The 17287-nt window shown below is 31.0% G+C and overlaps 1 protein-coding gene across 2 annotated transcripts; it reads left to right on the forward strand.

The window, feature by feature from the left end:
* The first annotated feature begins 265 nt into the window (after positions 1 to 265).
* LOC149731432 (oxysterol-binding protein-related protein 6-like) lies at positions 266 to 17200 on the forward strand. Of its 2 annotated transcripts, none has more exons than XM_089884693.1 (23): positions 266 to 520; positions 964 to 1059; positions 1424 to 1477; positions 1854 to 1967; positions 2571 to 2708; positions 3895 to 3964; positions 4405 to 4646; positions 5184 to 5288; positions 5877 to 5994; positions 6189 to 6286; positions 7013 to 7123; positions 7611 to 7742; positions 8339 to 8420; positions 8940 to 9091; positions 9416 to 9540; positions 11050 to 11112; positions 11896 to 11984; positions 12539 to 12617; positions 13298 to 13433; positions 14362 to 14506; positions 14942 to 15068; positions 15695 to 15817; positions 16481 to 17200. In XM_089884693.1, exons 1-23 carry the CDS (start codon positions 503 to 505, stop codon positions 16587 to 16589), a joined length of 2526 nt encoding a protein of 841 aa, XP_089740819.1. In that variant the 5' UTR covers positions 266 to 502; the 3' UTR covers positions 16590 to 17200. The 2 variants fall into 2 exon arrangements, with proteins under 2 accessions (XP_089740819.1, XP_089740820.1); XM_089884694.1 differs by having other exon boundaries at positions 8943 to 9091.
* Positions 17201 to 17287: the final 87 nt, after the last annotated feature.

Raw genomic sequence — 17287 nt, forward strand, 5'->3', positions numbered from 1 at the left:
GTGTTACATGTATACAGAGTGGCAACTTTAGCGTCCGCTTTTGATATTTTCTATTTATGTCTGCAACATAACGTACGATGGGACAGTTTTTGTTATTCTCATTTCTCGTCCTATTTGATAGGAAACAAAGGATATTCGGAAAACTATATTACTTTATTCTTATGACTGTAAAACAGCGTTTTTAATTGTTTAGGAAATTTGGAATTTATGTGTTAACAGCGTCCCATCTTACCCCATGGCGTTAATTCACCATAACCACTGGATGGCGCTACAATCAACACGATAAACCCGTAGTACCTGTGAATCATGATCAGCAGTCATCACCTTTTGGATAAAGACGTCATATAACCGGTTCACGTAGCACTCAGCCGAATTGGCATGTTCAGTTTCGGAACTCTCATAAAATAAGTTTTAACAAAAAATCGTACAAAACGGATACTATTGTTGTTGCTGTATATTAATTTAAAAGTGGGATATAACTATATACTGGTGAAGTGGTGAAATGTCAGTTGCCGCTGAGGTTTGTATATAAATTTTCTCATTAAGTAAAGATTCGGTAATGAACCACTATATAAAACACGGTGCTAATAAATCAAGCCTAATCTTGAGTTTAGAATGGAGCTATTATTGCCTACAGTTGTATTTGTTAGTAAGAATTGTTGTCATAAACCATAGGCTATTATATATATTGTTTGCAAAATTTACTGCTATGCTTGCCATACTCGAGCCTAACATTTGGGTCGCCTATTCTAAATTGCAAGGTGTCTATTAAATTCATTGATAGTTTGAAGTTCCTATGATACCCACTGTATAATTTTTTTGCGAAAAACTTAGCTATTCTTGTCGAAAATATACTTTAAAATGCGTGAAAACATGCTTCACGGCAATTAATGACATTATTACAGGTTCATCTTGATCGGTAGTTATTGTTGTTGTTGTTAAATAAAATTGAATGTTTTTCAGAGCACACAACTTGATGCCAGCAATGAAAGTGTTGTTGAAACGTATGAAGGATATATGCTGAAAAAGAAGAAATGGCCTTTAAAAGGCTGGCATAAGGTTGGAGAGATATGTGCAAATCTATCAATACCCAGTTAAATAACAGTCTTACATGCTAAACAACAAAAACATATTTAAAAAATAAGATATATATATAATATATACTTATATAGGTCATTTTGCAGGGGCTTATCTAGCAAATTACAAGAAGGGGTCCAATTTATACCATTGTTGCCTGTTGGCATAGTGCCATGTCTCTAGAAAGTTACCACCCCTAATAAAATACAAGTTATCTGCCGCTAAAAGTGTTCGTATTTAAGTAGTATTTGAAAGTGTTTGTACAAAAAAGAAATTGTTTTATTCCAATTTTTTTTTAATTTTAACTTTTTTAAAAAGTTTTGTTCAAGTTTTTTATTTCTTTCAGAGATACTTTGTTTTAGAAGATGGATATTTAAAATATGCAAAGACTCCACAAGCTGTTAGTATCATTTTAATAATAAAATAATAATACAATCAACCTTAATCAAGTGAAGTAAAAATTTTGATCAAAAGTGTTTTTCCTGCAAAAAACTGTTTGTTTTTTTAATTTTTATTTGTTGATAAGATTAACTTAAAATGATGTGGTATGAGTTTTATCAGACTCCTCAATTCTCATTACATATATTATGATATATATACATGTTTTTATTTAAATAGATAGGCCTATCTACATAGGGTAGATTTCAAAATCTGAACAAGCTTTGCTTTTGCCTCAATTTCTAGTCGAATTTTGGCAGTTAACGCCCTAATTATTTATAGATTTCCATTAACAATATGTGACCATTACATTAAGTTAAACCACACTTTTTCTTTAGATTGCAAAGAATAAGCTTCATGGTATAATGGATGTAGGTGTTAGTGCAATGTCAACAAAAAAGAACTGCATGACAATTGATTTGGATGCGGCAGACACCATATTTCATTTAAAGGTATGGTTCAAATATAAAAATCTTTATTTACATTAGAAAGGAGTAGCGACTAGGTGTAGCGACCACGCTTATTTTCTTTTAATTAAATGTAAATATGTTTTTAACTCTAAGCGTGTTTAACAACTGTTGTTTTTTCGCTATATCCTGCCTTTTTGTTAAGAATATTTCTAAATCTTAGCTACCGTAATTAAAGAGACAAATAAAGTTATTATTATTATTATAAGAAATGTAGATTAGAAGACACATGATATGTAATTAGTCGCCAGAATGCATTACATTACAAGAGGCGAAATTCAGTAGATCACTTCTTTTCTTATGCAGTTTGTGCGAATAGAACCCAATTTGTGTTAAATGTTTTGACTTTATTTTATTATTCTAAAAACGCAGACAATTTTCCTTACAAAAATTTTTCTGTGACGTTTTTGAGTTCTGCTCAAACATTGCCAAAATATGTCTTGTGTCCAACAGCATGCAAAATTGTAAAAAAACACATTTAATAAATGTAACATAAGCTACTTTGGTTTTACCAGGATGATATGTTCAAAATGAAATCACATCTGGGGATCAATTTTTATATTGGGTTAAGCTGGTTTAATATTTCAGGTAAAATCCTCCACAATTTATCAATTATGGATAAGCCGACTTCGTGCGCATCGTGAACATCGACAACAATTGTTAAAAAAGGATTCGACTTTAACACAAAACAATATTGGATCATCTGTATTCTCTGAAGTAAAACAAGTAAGAGGGTTAAATTCTTTCTCCAGTATTTATATAGTGGGGTGGGGGAAGATGGGACACCTTTAGCACACAATATCCAGATCGGTTTTTAAACAAATAACAACGGTCTATGGGAGTTGTGAATATACGTTTTATAATTCTTTGAATGTTGTTTGTTTGTTACCGAATGAGACGGGAAAAAAAAGAAAAGGTCTCCCATCTTCCCCCACCCTACTATACCTTATATAACTGAAGTTTTATTGCATGTTTCTTTATAAAAGCTTAATGGTGTGAAAATACAGTATATATAGGCTTTAGAAGTCTTCTGTATTTTAAATGAAAGTTGGAATTTACATTTTTTGAGATAAATGTTCGTTTCGCTATTTGGTTGATCTATGTGATTGTACATTTCCCATATTCCATGCTACTATACATAAAGTATTGCTTTTCCCTTTAATTATGTTTTTGGGTGTAAGATTTTGGGTAGTTCTACCTGCGTATCTATAGAACGATGATCGGTGGTTTCGCGGAGCGTAACTGCAAGATCTGGAGCCAATTATGAAACATTTTTCGGCTGTTATGTCTAGACGCTGCAGCTATCACGGCATATGTTTTTCGTCACACAATTGTTGCGTATATAAGCACGGTCGTAGTACATTATACAAAGGTGAACTAAACTGAGCTGCGTGTTGTTGTGAGTAAGAGGAATAATCCTGACGTTTAACTATAGTGATTAAGGTTTGAGCACTTTCGATAGTTAATTCCAATTAAAACCCATCCGTCACTTTTGAAAACACGACAATGTACTTGATTGATTGAATCGTTATTAACAGTTTACACATTAAACTTTTATGATCTGGAAACTGGAAAATCAGCCTTTGCTGTGGCATAGTGGTTAGGGGGCCTGTCTGTTACCCAGAGGTAATGGATTCAAGGATCGACGCTGCTACCATTATCGGCGTTCTTTGGCAAGACACTTAACGGCAATTGCTCCAACCCAGTTGTCACTAATGGGTTGTCCAAATTATCAGCCATACATAAAAAATAAATCACCCACAAAGTAACATACATGGTAACTCGTAAGCTGGCACGAGGTGTACGAACACCCGTGTTATAACGACTGTCGTAATTTTTTTTCTCATGATATTATAGGTCTATTAAGCTCTATTCTCTTATGATTATTTACTTTATTTTTGGTTTTATTCAGACTAGTTCTTACAATTTGGAAGATTCAGCCGAAAGTACACTTCATGCTGATCACGATAGTTGTTACAATGGTAGGCAATACCATGGAATCTTTGTTTAAATATTTTTGTTGTTATTTCTAACTGTATTGAACAACTCTTTACCATTAAATAAATTTTCTTATATTTATATATATCTTTTTAAATATATTATCCAAGAACGGTTTAATTCAAACTTATTCACAAAAAACGAAAGTGCTTGTTGCTTGTTAAATTTAGTAGTAACTGCAGAAAACTGTTCATAAATGATACAACAGTAGTTACGACATGTTATATTATAGCAGAAACTATACATTAATTTTGATTGTAAGTGTTGCCGTTAAATTTAGTGGTAACTGAAAAAAACTGTTTACTTACTCCATCATTAAAAAAGTGAAATTGTCTTTATATTTTTCAGAACTAGCAAAAAGTAACTACAGAACTGTTAACGCCATTATTTAAAAAAACGTTAAACTTGTCATAATTTATTTCAGAACTAGTAAACATAAATGAAGATCTAACAAATCTTGGAAGAATTTTAAATGAATTACGTGAAGCTTGTACGCTTAATTACCCCCCACCTTCCCCTACAACTTTCAAAAAAGAGAAAAAATCGAAAAAATCAACAAAAAAAGTTCAAAAAGCAGCCAAAATGGTTGGGAATGAAAGCAGTTCTTCTATATCTACAATAAGTGATGGGAGCCAATCTAAACAACTTGATTTAGATGGATTTCTGGTTTGTTTTTATTTCTTTATACCTTGTTTACATAATAATAACAACTTTTATGTCTCTTCCATTACGGTAGCGAAGATTTAAAAATATATTAAACAAAAAGACAGGATATAGCGACAAAACAACATTTGTTAAAACACGCTTACAGTTAAAAAAATATTCACATTTAACTGGAAGAAATTAATGTTGTCCATCATACTGAATTCATTATGTTTAAACAGACTTTTTGTTATTTTCGTTAATTTGTGCCACTAAACAGCATTATATGTTAGTTTTGTTATTTTTTCTGCAATATGTAGTAGTTTAACAGCAATATATGTTAGTTTGGTTTTGCAGTTTTTTGAATATATCTGACTTTTTTATTTTCCTTGTTAATTTGGGTCGCTAAACAGCAAAATATGTTAGTTTTGTTATTTTGCGGCAATGTTAGTTGAACAGCAATATATGTTAGTTTGATTTTGCAATTTTTCGAATATATGTGACTTTTCTATTTTATTTGTTAATATGTGTCACTAAACAGTAATACATGTTTATATTTAGGTCCCAACTCCAATGGATGATCTTCGACGAAGCAACCCTGATTTAAGCATTTTATCCATGTCCGGAAATAATTCAGTGGCTAAAAGTGAAGAGAAAGATCATAAAGTAAGCAGTAGGTTTATACGGTGGGGTAAAATGGGACACTTTGGCACATAATATCCAAATATCCTGATCGTGTTTTAAACAATTAACAACGGTCTATGGGAGACTTTTACTACCAAATGGGACAAAAAAATAGAATGAAAAGGTGTCCCATCTTACCCCATAAGATATATTTAAGTTTATTAATTAGCCCAACAGAAGTAAGCTATATTATCTATATGTAGTAAATCACCTACAAAGTAACATACTTGGTTACTCGTAAGTTGGCACGAGGTGTATGAAACAGAACGCCTGTGTTTAACAACTGTCATTTTCCGGCCACGCAAGATTAGGTAAGTTACATTACTCGATTTTTACCTGAAAACGCCCTGCTTGATGTGTGTGTGCAATTTCAGATTTTATTTACTGGTTACAGTAACCACTAATCACCCTTTTAAAAATATATACCTTCGTATTTTAATGTTAAAGTTTTACCTAAAAACTGACTGATTTCATCTATATTGCAGTTTTGATGTGCTCTGAATTTTGTAAGGCTTCTTAATATTTTACTCCTATTTAAAAAAAAGTGATATCCTTTATTTGTTTGTATAGATTTCATCATCAGGTAAAGTACGGGGTTCAACATTTTCTGTTCAATCGCAAAATATGTCATCTAAAATTAATGAAATCACGGACGCCCAGATTCGTTTTATATCATCTGCAACCAAAAGTAAAAACTTGTTGCTATTATTTCTTTCTTTTTTTATCAACAAGCGTGTTTAACAACTGTTGCTTTACTATTACTACCCGTCTTTTCGCTTTTGTAAATTCTCATGTTCTTCGTTATCGTGACTGAAAGAGATGAAATAAATTTTATTCAGTCATTTATTCAGAGATTTTATAAATTTATTTTTTGATTTTTAGTTCACAAAAGTTTGGCGAATGTATCTGAAAGTTTTCTTCATCACGAAGATGTGAAGCAAAGCAAAAGTTATACCTCTCTATTAAGTAAGGTATCACAGGTAAATATATATGAATTTCATTTAGCTCTAAGATTTCTAAACTTTTTAATGTTTTATGATACATATAGATATTGTAGGGTAGGGGAAGACGGGACTCAGGACACCTTTAGCACATAATATTCGAATATCCTGATCGTGCTTAAAAATTAACAACGGTTTATTGGAGTTGTGAGGATACGGTTTTATAAATCTTTGAATGTTTTTGGTTTACTGTCTAATGAGCCTAGAAAATAATCAAATAATAATAAAAAGGTCTTCCTCTTTTCTCACTCTAGTATATAAAACCTACAAAAAAAAATTACCGTTGACTCCTTTTGCATTCGAATCTAATTACGGGATTCGGTATTCTGTTTAATGACGTCATTACACGTCATCTCATATACTATATTAACAATTTTTGAAAGTTATTAATTTTGAAAAAAAATATTTTTGTGTTTGTGGGACTTTCGAGAGTAAACGTTTCGTAACGTCTTTTCATAGCCTGCTATACGTTTCATGACGCAAAAACTACCTAATAGTACAATTTTTGATCATTTTACAACTCAAGATCCAACAAGGCTGTTATGAAAGGGTCAATAAACTGACTTTTGTGGGTAAAATTTTTTTTTCCTATAAATATAAAAAGATTCGAAATTCTAGATTCGGAATTCTAGATTCGAATTAAAGTATTCTAGGATATCCTAGAATACCTAATTATTCTGTAATGTGCATCCCTACCGTTGACAGCTATCAAGAGAGAACACCGATTTAAATGCTAGATTGAAGCGGATCCACCAGGATTCTGCCGTGTTTGATCCCAGCGTATCTGCTTCTAATGTTCCGAGAAGAATGATTGAGGTAGGTCAACTTAATAAGGATAGAAAATGAATGTCATTGGAGAATCTATTAGTGACCACTGCCACTTGGTTTAAGCAGTGGCTGTTAAGTGTCTTGTCCTGTATGCAGAATTAACTTACCTAAGACCTAGTTTAAATCTAGTGTAGATCTTTATTTCTATATATATTTATATGAAGTTAAAGTTATGCAAAAACTATTAAAGGGAGCTGTAGTCAAAGCTTAATCTAACATATCAATATTTTCTGTATAAACGGTAACATTTTGGACCCGGTAACATTTGGAACCCGTAGCTTTATTTGTTGGGGTAATGGACCAAGCTTGGCCTAAATCCTAGGACCCATGGCTTGCCACATAGAATGGAATTTCTTTATTTGTATTTAACCAATGGAGATCAGTAGGCATGATCATAAAGCATAATTTCTTGTCTGGTATAAAAAAAACTAGTGTAGAAATTGTTTTTTACTTATTTATGAATTTTAACGTTAAGTCCAAAAGACACCTTTTGGGAAAATTGATGTCAGAAAGCCAATTATCGATTACTGATACAAGTACAACGGACATGTTTTACGACGCTGAAGAGTATTTATTGTCCGACGAAGAAAGTTCAACAGATGAAGAAGTATGTTGCATATTTTATTTATTTCTTTGTTTATTTATTATTTCTATGTTTATATATTATTTCTATGTTTATATATTATTTCTGTGTTTATTTCTATTTCTATGTTTATATATTATTCCTTTGTTTGTATATTATTTCTATGTTTATTTATATTTCTATGTTTATTTATTATTTCTATGTTAATATATTATTTCTATGTTATTATTTGATTTATTTCTTTGTTTATTTGTTATTTCTATGTTTATATGTTAGTTCTAGGTTTATTTATTATTTTTCGGCAAATACTTTAATTGATAAATAAATTTGTATGTAAGCGTTTTGCAATAAAGCCAAAAACACCCGAATATTATAAATTTGTAGGCAGTTCAGCAAAGATTTATTTCATTTAACATCATACTGAAAAATTCTCCTGTAGTTTTTTGTTTAAAAACAGCTAATTTCTATTAATTTTTTTTTTTCATTTAACATCATACTGAAAATTTTTCTGTAGTTTTTGTTTAAAAAACGGCTAGTTCGTATTCAAAAAGGTTTTTTTTTATTTAACATTATACTGGAAATTCTGTAGTTTTCGTTTAAAAACTGCTATTTCTTCTTAGGAAAGTGAAGCTGGAGACGACGATGTGTCGAGCGAAGCTGATGTTTCAGATAATGATGATGCCACAGATATTCAATCCACTGGTATTTATAAACTATTACTGTCTTCTGCCACACATCATATCAAGTTAACCGTAACAAAATTACAATAACAGTAACAAAATATTTAACAGTAAAAACACTTAAAAAAAAAAAATTTTAACATTCTTGTTTAATCGCTTTTTCCATTTTTAACCAGATTGCTGGTAAGTGTTGCCCTGTATGTAAAATAAATTTGCCTAGAGCTTGTTTTAAATGTACTGTACATTGTTAACTTTTAAATTTACAACATGTAGTTAATTTAATATTAATGCATTTTGCATATAGTACTGTGGGGGAAGATGGGACATCTTTAGCGCATAATATCCAAATACCCTATTCGTGTTTTAAACAATTAACAGCGGGGAGTCATAGGGATACGGTTTTATAATCCTTCAATGTTCTTTGTTTACTACCAAATGCGGCGATAAAATGGAATGAAAAGGTGTCCCATTTCCCCCCAGCCCCAGCCTACTATTATAGTTATATTTTACAGATAAGTCATATAAAATTAATCTAACACAGCAGACGTTAGTACCATGCGAAGAGTAAAACTTCCATGTCCAAGCCCAGACAGTGATGTTAGTTTATGGAATATCTTGAAAAAAAATATCGGAAAAGATTTAAGTAAAGTTGCGATGCCTGTTACTTTAAATGAACCACTTAATGCTTTACAGGTAATAGCATCTTGTTTCATAGTATTTTTGATATGTTTAAGTTATTTCATCTATTCTAATGTTATCTGTAATGTTAATGTAACTTATTTTATTCTCGCGTCGCGGGAAAACGACAGTCGTTAAACACGGGTGTTCTGTTTCATACACCTCGTTCCAGCTTACAAGTTACCATGTATGTTACTTTGTGGGTGATTTTTTTTTGATTTTTTCTGTATTTTCAATGTAAGGCTGATAATTCAGACAACCCATTAGAGACCATTGCGATGGAGCAATTTTCATTAAGTGTTTTGTGATTTAAATTATTAATGTTTACATTTTTCACAGTTACTTTGCGAAGAGCTTGAATATAGTGAACTATTAGATGAAGCTGCCGTATGCAGTGATAAATATGAACGAATGGCTCTCGTTGCCGCATTCGCCATCTCTGGCTATTGTTCAACCTACCACAGGTACAATTTTCAATAATTTTTTATCACATAAGTTTTTTATAAGTTTTTGTTAATTTGTGAAAGTTTTCGGCGTTTGTCATTTCTAACTATTGTTCTACCTACCACAGGTACAGTTTTCATTATTTTTAGCTATCTGCTATGTTTTCGAAATGTAATTGATGCGCTTAAAATAGAGCGCAAGTTTACGTCGCCAATTATCTCGTAATTAAGAAAACAAAGAATTAATTACCAGTTGGAATTAAAAAAGTTAATTTTATTATAAATATATCGTTCTGTTTAGAAAATCCGGACATTTTTACCGATCCGAACTGTGACATTATCACTGATAAATGGTTATTTCTACAATCCTAACTGACAAGATTTTTATAAGTTATTGTTAATTTGTAAAAGTTTTTTGTTTATAGTCAGTTTTGGCAATTGTTCTAGCTATGACAGGTACAATTTTCATTAATTTTTAACAGGCAAGATTTTTGTACGTTTTGTAAATTTATGAATTTTTTCTGCATTCGCCATTTTTGACTTGTTTTTCATTATTTTTTTTCAGACAAGATTATTTATATTTTATCAGGTATTGTGAAATTGTGAACGTTTTCTGGCTAGCCTTAGGCCATACTATGCGTCGTGCGGTTTCAATAACTGCTATAATACACGTCAGTAACTAGCAATTTGTTTAAATAGGAATATTATTGCAGTTTTGCATATTTTTTTCCAAATAAATGTAAATATGTTTTTAAATGTAAGCGTGTTTTAACAATTGTTGTTTTGTCGCTATATCCTGTCTTTTTGTTTAAAATATTTCTAAATCTTCGCTACCGTAATCAAGGAAAAAAAAAGTTGTTTTGCAATACTATATAGTAAACTATACACCTAATTTAAAACCAACTAATTAAAGTTTCATTTATTTTATTGTTATATTTTGTACTTTGATACAATTAAGTTTCTCTAAAAAAAATCAATGATTTCATGAATTAAACAATAGCTTCTCTTGTTTTATCAAGTTAAAACTCATGAAAACATGCCAAAGTTAAACTGCAACGCGCTATGCATAATATAGTAGGGTGGGGGAAGATGTGACACCTTTTTATTCTATTTTCTTGTCCCATTTTGTAGTAAATGAAGAAAATTCAAAGAATTAAAAAACATATCCTCACAACTCCCATAGACCGTTGTTAATTGTTTAAAACACGATCAGGATATTTGGATATTATGTGCTAAAGGTGTCCCATCTTACTCCGCTCTTATCTATGCTGTTTAAAGCTTGCTGTAAACAGTGTTGATATGTTATGTTTATATATACTGGTACAAAAATTAAACAATAGTTTAGATATATTTTCTAATGTTTTAAAAACTGTTGTTTTGTCGCTATATCCAGTCTTATTGTTTTAAATATTTTTCAATCTTTTTAAATATTTTAGACAAAATTTGTAATCATTTTAAATGTTTTGGACAAAAATTTAAATCTTTTTACATGTTTTAGACAAAGTTATTATTATTACTAAATATTTTCAGAGCTGGACAGAAACCGTTCAATCCAATACTTGGTGAATCATATGAATGTGTCCGAGAAGACAAGTGAGTGTTTATAATTATTTTCATTCTTTTAATTGTTGGTAAAGTATGAATAAATGTATCTAACTTACTTTATCCTCTCGTGCTGGAAAACGACAGTTGTTAAAGACGATTTTTCTGTTTCATACACCCCGTGCCAGCTTACGAGTTACCAAGTATGTTACTTTGTAGGCGATTTTTTGGGGGTATTTTTTCATTTTATTATTTACTTTGTACAGAATAATGTTACCAAAACAATCATAAAATAGTTAAGCAATGATATATTGAACAATATTACTAATTCTAAATCAGTGTGAACTTATTTGTTTTCTACTCATGTTATTTTTGTAGCATTTTAATGTTTTTTTGTTTGATAATATCTATTTTTTTTTTGTCAATCCTAGCATTCTTAGGTCTGTATAAACTGCTTTGTTTTCTACCTATTGTTATTATTGTAGCATTTTGAAATACTTGTTTGGTTAAATCTATGCTTTTTTCTATGTTATATCAACCAAAATTTCTCACTTATAATATTAAAATTGATTTTTCGTTAAAAGGTACTTCGGTCCTTTTCAGCAGTTTCAGTCAGCTAAATACAAATTACAAGCAAAGCTTTGGTGACCCAATTTACAGAAACTATATTTTACACAAAAAAATCAAACAATTTAAAAATACCGTCTTCTGACTTTAAAACACTGCAATACAGTGATACATGACATATTCCAAAAAAAATTACAAAGCATTAAATTTAAGAAAAATAATTATAGACTTACGAATTTTTGTTAATTTAATTTTTTTTTTTTTTAGAAATTTCAGCTTTGTAGCTGAACAAGTCAGCCACCATCCACCAATATCTGCATGTCATTGCATTGGGAATACATATGAGTTCTGGCAAGGTTCGTTTAAACAGTTTAAAGAACTAAAAATCCGGTTTAATGGATTGAAAATACAATAAGACAAACAGACTAAGTTTCCTACATATTTGAGTTGTTACTGGTATAATGGTCTTTACATAGTACTGTGGGGTAAGATGGGACAGTGGGGTAAGATGGGATCTTTAGCACAATTTTCAAATATCCTGATCGTGTTTTAAACAATTAACAATGGTTCATGGGAGTCGTGAGGATACAGTTTGGTAATTTTTTGAATGTTCTTTATTTACTACGTCTTACCCACCCTAATATAATCATTATTTCACTCGTTATCTAATAAATCTATATTATTCAATTTATCAACATTTTAATAATTATTGTTCTTAGTTGTGGCTTTTATTGAATTCCTGTTACAAGTTTTCTTTCTATCTGTTTTCCCAGATTTTTGCCTAGAATATTTTCCGAAATCAATGAAAATATTTTGCCAAGAAAATTTCCTTATTTTTGCGCAGATTATTTTGATATTTTTTCATTTTTAAAGAAGTAGCCATTTAAAACTAACAGTATTTCTTACACAGATGTTCGATTTAAAAACAAATTCTGGGGAAAATCGATGGAAATATTCCCTGTAGGAAGCGTCCATGTAAAACTGAAAGAGTGAGTATTTTCCGTGTTATAAATCATTGTTTTATTTATTGGTTGCATATAGGGATGCACATTAAAGAATTTGGAATCCGTGGGATTCGAATCCAATTGTATTCGAATCTAATTACGGGATCCGATATTCTGTTTAATGACATCATCACAAGTCTTCTTATAAAATATATTAACAATTTTTTAAAGTTAATAATTTTGAAAAAAAAATTTTTGTGTTGTGGGTAAAATTATTTTTTCGTATAAATATAAAAAGATTCCAAATTCTAGATTCGGAATTCTAGATTCGAATTAAAGTATTCTAGGATATCCTAGAATACCTAATTATTCTGTAATGTGCATCCCTAGTTGCATATTACGTCCGGCGCCGTGGCTAAGCGGTTAGCCTGTCTTCAACCCAGAGGTAATGAGTTCAAGGCTCGTCGCTGCTACCATTGTGGGCGTATGTGTCCTTAGGCAAGACACTAAAGGCAATTACTCAAACCCAGTGGTCACTAATTCGTTGTCCAAATTATAAGCCATACATAAAATTAAAATACCAAAAAAATAATCACCCACAAAGTAACATACATGGTAACTCGTAAGCTGACACGAAGTGTATGAAGCAAAACACCCGTGTTATAACAACTGTAGTCGTTCTCCGGCCACGCGATGATAAAGTTTGCTACATTTATTCAAATTAGTTTTGGTTGTACTTATGAATGGAAGAAAGTAACATCATGCGTTCATAATATTGTTGCTGGGAGTCGATGGATTGAACATTATGGAGATATGGTTATCACAAGCGAGGATGTAGTTTGTAAAATATTATTCAGCAAGGTTAGTTTTTATATATAGTAGGGTGGGGGAGGATGGGACACCTTTTCGTTTAGTTTTCTCTTTCCATTTGGTAGTAAACAAAGAACATTCAAAGAATTATAAAACCGTATCCTCACGACTTTCACAGACCGTTGTTAATTGTTTAAAACACAATCAGGGTATTTGGATATTATGCATTAAAAGTGTCCTATCTTCCCCCACCCTACTATAACTACTCTTTGGCAAATATATAGTAGGATGGGGGAACATGGGACACCTTTTCATTCTAATTTCTCCTACATTTTGCTAGTAAACAAACAATATAAAACTTTGTCCTCGCGACTTTCATAGACCGGTGTTAATTGTTTAAAACACGACAAGGATATTAGGATATTATGTCCTAAAGGTGTCCGATCTTCCCTCACCCCACCATATATAGTTTTAAAAACTGCAAAATGATTGAATTTACATTGTATGGTCCTTAGGTGTAACGGTCACATCTTTTATCCAAAATATTATTATTTTTTTATCAATAAGCGTGTTTTAACAACTGTTATTTGACCGTTACTACTCGGCTTTTCGCTTTTGTAAATTCTCTTGTTCTTCGTTATTGTGAAAAGACGAAATAAATTTAATTCATTCTTTTATATAAATATGGTTTTTATATAAAAAGTATGGTTTTTATGTAAACATGGTGTTTGATATGGTAAATACGGTTTTTATATAAATATTTTTTTTAATATGGTCTTTAGTCTGGTAAATATGGTTTTTATATAAATATTTTTTTTATGTGGTAAATAAGTTTTTCATTAAATACAGTTTTTAATATGGTTTTTATATAAATATAAAGGTAAACATGCGTTTTTTAAAAAAATATTCCTAAAAAATTATAAACTGAGGTAGTAAAATAAATTGGGGGTGTTTTATGCCTAATTTTTGTGTTATAAAGAGTGGATACTGGAATGGCAAACATGGAGCAATATCTGGAGTTGTACTTAACAATAAAGATGAAGTAATACATAAACTACATGGAAAGTGGTTTGAAGGAATATTTTGTGAAACTTCGGGCAGAACTAGATGCATTTGGAGACCAGGTAAGCTCACAGGTTTGCAAACCGCCGCCAAGGCATAGTGGTTAGCGCGCCTGCCTGTAACCCAGAGGTTATGGGTTCAAGGCTCGACGTTGCTACCATTGTGGGCGAATGTGTCCTTGGGCAAAACACTTAACGGCAATTGCTCCAACCCAGTGGTCACTAATGGGTTGTCCAAATTACCAGCCATACATAAAAAAAAAGATAAAATCCAAAGAAATAAAAAATAATTACCCACGAAGTAACATATATGGTAACTCGTAAGCTGGCACTAGGGGATAAACCCCTGTGATAACGACTGTCATTTCCGGGCACGCAAGGATAAAGTAAGTTACATTCATTCAATTGAATTCCTTTAGATTTTTTTGGTCAAAGCTTAACAGTTATACAGTTTTTTGAGAATTTATTTTTTGTTTTTACAAAATTGTATATAAACAGGTGTCATGCCCCCTGAATTTGAGCGTCATTATGGGTTTTCGAAATTTGCGATTCAATTAAATGAACTTCTTGAACATGAAAGAAAAGTTCTTCCGCACACTGACACTCGATTTCGACCAGATCAGAGGTTGTTTCACAAGTTTTGTTATTTCTCATTTTTCCCTGTTCGCAAGCATTTTTATTGCATGAAAGGAAAAATGAAAAAAACGGAAAAAAAAAATTACATTTTTTTCCTGTTTAAGCATTCTTACTGTATGAAAGAAAAAATTAAAAGATGAAAAAAAAAAACAGAAAAAAAATGAATTAAAAAATTTAAGTGAAATTAAAGTCATACTATTTCATGCAAATCAAATGTGAAGTTAATGTGAATTTTTCGCCCTCGATTCTGTTTACAGCTCTTTTTACACGATATAATCTGGATTTAACAGCCACATTATTAACTGACACTTTCCCCACACTTTTTATCCATAATTCCATAACTTGTTTTAACAACTGCGGTTTTGCTGTAAAAATAATAATATATATAGTAGGGTGAGGGAAAACGGGACACCTTTAGTACCTAATATACAAACATCCTGATCGTGTTTTAAACAATTAAGAACGGTCTATGGGAGTCGTGAGGATATAGTTTTATAGTTCTTTGAATGTTCTTTGTTTACTACTAAATGAGAGGAGAAAATGGAACGAAACGGTGTTCCATCTTCCCCACCCTACTATATAATGACATTGGGGGCAAATTGGTTCATGTTTTAGGTTGTTGGAGGTTGGTGACGTGGATGGCGCGGAGATGGAAAAGCAAAGAGTTGAACAAATACAAAGGGATCAGAAACGACTAAGGGATGCCAACAATATTGAATACCTGCCAAAGTATTTCAAGTAATGCAAAATGTTACTATATGAATGTAACTTGCTTTATCCTTGCGTGGCCGGAAAACGACAGTCGTTATAGCACCGGTGTTTTGTTTCATACACTTCGTGCCAGTTTACGAGTTACCATGTATGTAGCTTTGTGGGTGATTACTTTTTTGGGATTTTTTTCATTTTTTATGACAACCCATTAGTGACCACTGGGTTGGAGCAATTGCCGTTAAGTGTCTTGCCCAAAGACATATACGCCCACATGGTAGCAGCGAAGAGTCTTGAACCCATTACCTTTGGAAACCTAACTTGTAAAAATGCAGAGATAAATAAATTTAAAGGATTTGTTTTTTATAGGAAAGTGTCAAATTTAAAGGTTTTTTTTTTAAAGAAAAGTGTTTAATTTAAAGAATTTCTTTTTTACAGAAAAGTGTCAAATTTGGATTTTTGTTTATAAAAAAATCAAAAGTGGTCAAATTTAGAGGATTTCTTTTTTATAGAAAAGTTTCAAATTTAAAGGATTTCTATTTTATGGAAAAGTGTTAAATTTAAAAAAAAAATGGTTTTATAGAAAAGTGTTAAATTTAGGTTTTTGTTTATAAAAAAATCAAAAGTGGTCAAATTTAGAGGATTTCTTTTTTTATAGAAAAGTGTCAAATTTAAAGGATTTCTATTTTATAGGAAAGTATCATCAGGCAACACTGAAAGCTGGATGTTTATTGGAAACTATTGGCAGTGGAGAAAAGATGGATTCACAAACCATTTAGCTAAGCAGACTGCATTGTGGTAATATTTCACATTTCACTTGAATCTAATATTGCAGCCACATTTTCTTGCACATGTGCATTTGGAACCCGCCGTGCACTTAGTGCCTTAATACGTATAACAACACTGATTAATATTTTTATACAATTATTGACAGACAGATTAATAATACAATATCAGCAACACATATTCTTTGCCAATGTTTCTATGCATTTTGCACTTCATGTTTCTGCTTATATGTTTTGCATGGATTTAATTTTTAAGCCAACATTTCTATTTTTGTGTAAAATCTGTACTGATTTTATTATCGATATATACATCCGTTGTATTTAATGCCGTTTTACATGGCACCAGGCCACCAGTACATAATTAATGCAGCAAATTTTAGTACCCAATTATATACACTAAATTATACAGCTATAAATTTACACCATTCATTTTTTTTTTGTAATGCAATAGTATAGCTATTATATACTAATGTGTCAAGTAGAAAAATAAAATTATGTTGTTTATAACAATCACATTTAACGCCAAGATTTCTGGGAAATTATTAGATAAAGTTTTATTGTAAAATTGAATTGCTATGAAATGTTTTGGTCACATTATAATAACTGAAACATGATTGTATTGTAATAATACTGTAGTACTGTTTTATGGAAAAATGGACTGTTTTATGGAAAAAATCTGTGTCTTCATTTTTTCATTTTTTCTGTCTAGTTTAGG

This window comes from Ciona robusta, chromosome 9 (genome assembly GCF_009617815.1).
Source record: "Ciona robusta chromosome 9, ASM961781v2".
Classification (NCBI taxonomy): Eukaryota; Metazoa; Chordata; class Ascidiacea; order Phlebobranchia; family Cionidae; genus Ciona; species Ciona robusta.